The sequence below is a fragment of the Carettochelys insculpta genome, chromosome 1 (assembly GCF_033958435.1).
Source record: "Carettochelys insculpta isolate YL-2023 chromosome 1, ASM3395843v1, whole genome shotgun sequence".
NCBI lineage: Eukaryota > Metazoa > Chordata > Testudines > Carettochelyidae > Carettochelys > Carettochelys insculpta.
Window position 1 is genome coordinate 203,704,316 of NC_134137.1, and position 6,000 is coordinate 203,710,315.

General features: G+C 48.6%; 1 protein-coding gene across 3 annotated transcripts in view; it reads right to left on the reverse strand.

Annotated features, from left to right (window-relative positions):
* The window catches only part of IGSF3 (immunoglobulin superfamily member 3), a 185,352-nt gene extending 180,802 nt beyond the window's left edge, over positions 1–4,550 (reverse strand). For 2 of the 3 annotated variants that reach the window (XM_074997989.1, XM_074997972.1), the window contains exons 1-2: positions 4,523–4,550; positions 3,421–4,172 (exon numbers count right to left, since the gene is read on the reverse strand). In XM_074997989.1, coding sequence (XP_074854090.1) covers positions 3,421–3,463 — 43 coding nt within the window. In that variant the 5' untranslated portion in view covers positions 3,464–4,172; positions 4,523–4,550. Of the gene's footprint in view, positions 1–3,420; positions 4,368–4,522 lie in introns of those variants that run through there. The other variant, XM_074997982.1, reaches the window with a different exon arrangement.
* Positions 4,551–6,000: the final 1,450 nt, after the last annotated feature.

Below are 6,000 nucleotides of genomic sequence, written 5' to 3' on the forward strand. Positions count from 1 at the left end.
CCAGCAGTTTTTGGGGTGGGTGGGTGTTAGGGTGCCTGGCTGTGGGGGCGGGGTAGGAGGAGGCAGTGCCTGGCAGCAGGGAGGTTTGTGGTAATTGTTAAATTTCTTTTGGATACCACTGGTGTAGAAAGTCAAATGCAAGTACAAAACAAAACCTGTTCATAAACCAGTTAACAACGAAAATACATTTTGCATTCTGTCCAAGACCATTGTATTACATTATAAAACACAATATCAGATTCTGCCTCCTTGAAAAAAATCAGGTAAATCTCATAACTACATACAGGATTAGTACTGCCTGGCAGAAGTATTAAGAGTCTCACCACCACAGGGGAGTATTACAATACTTGCCCTGGTCCCCCATTTTATACTCGATGCAAGGAAGTGCTCCTTGTTTAAAGCTTTGAAAACTGAACTGCAGTAAAAGGAAAAAAAAAAAAAAAAAAAAAAAAGCAGCAACGGTCTCAGTGTGACACCCACATGCCAGCTGTGGGTTTTCAAACCCCAGCTCTGCAGAGTTATTTTGAATTTGTTAATATAAGATAGTAAATCAAGTACAAACTAGCTGTCTTTACCTTGTATCGCAACCATTTTTTAAACAATTCTAAGGGATTATAAGCAGTAGAGGAACATGAAGTACATTCCTTTTTAAGTGCACCTATCACCACAACTGATCAGCACTGTATATTATAGCACTACAAACAATCACGCTGAAGCCTTATTTGGCAAGCCAGTGAGAAATTTTATGTCATAAAACAAGATAAAGCTTTTGAGTCTCACCCTCCCCTCCTCCTTAGTATGGTAAATCAAGTCTCTAGTTTTCAGAAACATTGTCCTAAGGAATTTTTAGTAGCCTAGGGCTTTCAGGCAGAGCAGAAGGCTTTAAGGCACTGTCATATCGGGTGTTAAACACCAGCTCAGCAAATATTATGCAGTTTGAAGAAGCCTAGAACCTAAGCCCTACTGATGCATACCAAAAATGGAACTAGCCAATCTCCCCGTCCCACACGATTTTTTAAAAACATCTTAGAGTATGCCTCTGCTTGCACAAAGATACCAAAATGCTTTACAGCCCACATCTGTGCATAGGATTCTGATGCATGCCATGGGAAAGAAACCCTTCTGAGATAAAATGGCAACAGCCATTAGTCAGCTTGGCAGCTTTTCCACACACCACTGATAGAAAATTAAGGAAGTCGGATCCAGTTTTAACTGGAGAAGTATAAAATATAATTCACGTTAGCAGGAAGTAATTACCAAGCTACAGTTTGGCCAGGGCACTGGACGTAACACCTAAACTCACATGAGAAGAGTTACGAAGGGTCCTGTGGCACCTTATAGACTATTGTCTGTAAGGTGCCACAGGACCCTTCGTTGCTGTTACAGATCCAGACTAACACGGCTACCCCTCCCATACATGAGACGAATTGTAGGTCAGGGTCTGTTTTGTGTCTCATCTGAAAGACAGATCCTATAGCAACACAATGCCCCCTACTGCTATGCTAGAGTATCAGTTTAGTTTTAACTTGAAAGGAAGAATAGACGAGCACCCACCCACTCTTTACTAGAAATACGTTATCCAGAAAAAAAAAACCATGGTTCTTAATCAGAAATTTAGTATTCAAGCATGTAAAGTTAACTCAAACAATTTTAATTTTGTAGTCAACATGGATGAACTAATCTACTGAGTTCTGATAAATTACACATCAGAGTAATCAAGGACAACCTTGGTTTCTAAGTGTTTTTCTAGGGACTGGGGAGGAGAAAAAGCACTGTTTCAAAGTTTGAACCCTGTCCAAAACCAGTCTGAAAGTTCCTCTCTCTCTTCCATCAAAGCGAGGATAGCAAGAGAAACATGAAATCAGCGATGTGGAAGCACGGCTGTGCAGTTCAAGCAGAAGTGTCATTTCCAAGCTATCTTGCACTTGCTTTGCCAGTTCTTATGACTAGACACAGAAGAGGAAGCCAGCTCTTCTTGTTTCCTCCCACAGCTTAGAAATTAACAAAAATTCCTCACTTCTATAGGAGCAAAGGAAGCTTTCACCACTACAAAGTATCTCGCTTCACACAGACTCACCAAAGCTGTGTTTTTGTGGTGTGGAAAGAGAGTACTGTATTTTCACAAAGATCTCCCCTTTACTCAAAATACATTTTAACACTAGGCTGGACACACAGGTCATCACAAAGGCTGATGAGATGTTTCGACTAAATTTGTATTCACCCATTCTTAAACTTGTACAGGCACTTTAGAGCACTACAGCATCTCTTTCATAAAGATCCCAAACACTTTACAAGACCATGTACATCAAGCCACTGAGATAGTCCCTTGTGGGATGGAACACAACCGCTGTTCAACTGCCTCTCTACAAGGCACTTTAAGGCAGTAACTGAAAAATACTGTACACAGGTGGGATAAGGGGAATTCACAGAAACAGCGTATACTTACAAGAGCTGAAGTTTAGGCAGGAAGCCACCTTCACTTTGTAATAATAATTTAATGCAAACGCTAAGAATCATAAATAAGGAGGACTTTCGATTTATGGGTTTTTTTTTTAATCCAGCAACACATAAACCACATCAAGACTTCCTTCTGTACTTACTAAGAGAGATAAGCGCCACCTACTGAGTCACCAGCATTTAAGTTCCCACACAGTTACCCCAGTCCAATATTGACCAGAGTCTGCTTGTGAAATCTGACAAGCAAGAGACTAAAAATGGTACAGCTGCAGGTCCTTCCTCATGCAGTCTGCAAGTTCTGAATGGATCAGGCATCATTGTTCTGTTTGTAGAATGTCTAATCCAATGGGGTCCTAACTGCTATGGTAATACAAATAAATAATACAGATTGAACCTCTCTAGATGAGCACTCTTGCATCCAGCAACATCTGTAATCTGGCATGATTTTACTTAGCCAGGTGACCACTTATCATTAGTGTGGCCAAGTTTCCCCTGGTCCCATAAAGTCTATTTACAGCCACCAGTCCTGGCTCTGTGTTCTGTGCTGTTATTTAGCTGTAATTTATCCCTAAATGTCTTTCTTCTAAGAAGAGCCCAGTGAGCAGTGGAAGTGTTGGTAATGCTGCTAGCCAATATTGACCTCCAGCAGTTTGGCAAATTCTCTCGTTGGGCACTGGTCTGGTCCTGAGGGTGCTGAACGAGAGAGGTTCAATCTGCACAATCAATTTGTTCAATGCTGAAAAGGCCATAGATAGTTTTCTCCCTCCAATTCCAGCAATAGCCTTTGCTATTGCACTTCCTTGGGAAGAGCACAGGGTACTACTATTGGCCACTTATAATCTCTTAGAAAATTGAATGGGTGTGATAAAGCCATATTCCTTACAAAGTACACTACAAAAAAGAAAAATGAATGGCGAGTCAAACTTTTAAACAAGTCATTGCTATAGACGGGCAGCCACTTACCCAGCAGCAGAAGAGATGTCAACTCTTGCAGAAGGCACCTCATCTTTGAATGAGAGAGAAGCTGAAGGGGCAGCTCTCTTTCCAGGCCTCTTTTGCCTATTCTTTTACATTCAGTTGTCAGCTATCAAGGGACTTATATCTCCAGAGAAAGGTTTCATTGAGCCTGGAAGTGCAAGGTGGGGATGGGGGGAAGCAAAGAACAGAAGGATGAGGGAAGACGTCCTCAATGGCTAAAAGTATGGTCCCAACGGAAGGTCATTCGGGATCCCGGCACCCGAGGCGCCTCTTTTCCTACTTTGATTTTTCCAGGTCCAGTTCCAAGAGCGATTGCCCACTCTTTCCTTTTAGCTTAGTCCGCCAGGGAACAGAGGAGGACAAATCCCGTCCGCAGCTCAGTGTGGGAATGCTGGAGCCTCCTCCCAGAGAAAACGGAAACCTCCCCACTGCAGGTCCCAATAGGCAGTTACCGGCCGGGAGCTGAAGGTGCAATGGGTGTTTGAAGCCCCCGGCGTCCCAGCGTTGCTGCTACACGGCCGCGGAGTCGACCCCGATGTCTTCACTCCTCCAGCTGCTTCCTTCCTTGGGACGGGGGAATGAGCCGTGCTCCGATCTCCTCCACCCGCCGGGCTGGGCTGGGCTCTGCCTGACTGTGCAGCCGGAGCCCCGATCCCACCCTCGGCAGCCGCTCCCCGGCTCGGTCCTGGCTCAGCTCAGCGCTCCCGCTCCGCAGCGGGCAGCCGGGTCCCCTTCTCCTAGGAGCAAAGTTAGCAAGGGGTCAGCGGCGGCCCGGGGGAGCGAGCCCCGGCCAGACGCGATGCCCGAGCCGCGCCGGGCGGGAAGCCCAGCCCACTATTGTCTCCCCCGGCCGGGCTGCAGCAGGGGGGTGAGGCGCTTGGGACCGGGCCCCCGCCGCGGGGATCAGCAGCAGCCGCCAGCCCCGGAGCGTGCAGAAGCAGCAGCAGCTGCAGCGGCGGCGGCACAGCCGATCTCTCCCTCCCAGCCCCGGCAAAGCCCGCAGGCGGCGCGCGCCCCGCCCCACGTGCACACACGGCTCCCTCCGCGCGCCCCGCCCCGGGCAAGGGCCGGTCGACCGGGAACCTACCTGCTCCGCGCGCTGCCGCCGCAGCCGGCGGCTTCTCTTCCCCGCTCCACAGGAGAGCACCCGGCCCTTCCTCCGCGCCGGGCAACCCCGCCCCGCCCTCCGCTCCGCCCAGTCCTGCCCTTGCGCCCCCGCCCCGCCCCGCCCGGGGAAAGGGCCTGTCCCGCTCCCGCAGGGGGTGCGCAGAGCCGGCCACACTTCGGCCACACACCCTGCTCTTGGACCCGGCCGGATCACGTGACAGCCCAGGGGCCAGACTGCGGCTCCCGAGGCTGCAAAGCAGGGCAGCGCGGTCGGGAGAGCTAGAGAAGCGCGCCCCGGCCGGCCTGAGACACGGCTGGCTAGTGCGCCTCGTTAACTGCTCCTGCTCCTGCTCCTGCTCCTCTCCGCGGAGTGGCCGCGTTAGTCTGGGTGGGTACCAAACCAGCACCGTAAAGACTAACCAGTGTAGGTGGTAGGTAATGAGCTTTCCTGGGGAAGACCCACTTCTTCACCCTGTGAGCCTAATAGTGAGAGGCACTTCCCCCTCCCCTCCCCTCCCGGCTGCAAAAACCGGGACTCCTTTTTTCCACCCCATTATCATCTGGTGAAGTGGGTTTTAGGCACGGAAGCTCATGACCCAATGACTTTCTTAGTCTCGAAGGTGCAACAGGACAGCTTGTTGCTTGCTTATGCCTTAGGCAAGCAGGGCTGCTGCACCAGTGTGTGGCAGGTGGATGCTGAGGTCCAGGAAGGCCAACTGTAAGCCCTTTTTATTATGGACATTGCTTCAAGTGAGGGGTATCAGAGGTGGCCATGTTAGTCTCTCTCTTTGAGAATAACAAGAAGTCCTGTGGCACCTTATAGACTAGCAGATATTTTGGAGCATAAGCTTTCGTGGGCAAAGACCTGCTTTGTCAGATGCATCTGATGCACTGGGTCTTTGCCCACAAAAGCTTATGCTCCAAAATATCTGCTAGTCTAGAAGGTGCCACCGGACTTCTTGTTCTTCAAGTGAGGGGGTGCAGCAGCACCTCTGCATGCAAGCGAGGATTGTATGTACAAAGCAGCAGCGCTGCTACTTTTTGTCTTTGTGAGAAAGAGGTAGGCCTCATGCCCTCCCAATGTTTATTGTTGTGGCAGTGCCACAGCAGCACATCGCTGTGACATACTGGTGTCTGGGAACATTGCATCAAGAGAGTTTGGGCGCTGTATGGAAATGTCAGTGTGCCACAGTCATATTTTGCATGCTGAGAAGTGGTTTGGGTACTTACACACAAATTGCCAGCTATAGGTTCTGCCACACTTAGTCCCTTCTGGCCTTAAAGTCTGAGTCTATAAAATTAGGGTTCAAGAGTTTGATTGTATCAAAATGCCTCCATGAGAGAGCTGGAAAACAAGTGATGTTGATAGTAGGACTAGAATACCTGTACATTTCCCTTCTTCACTCCTACAGAAGGCTTTAGAGTTAAAACGTTACACAGTGTAAATATGACTGAATT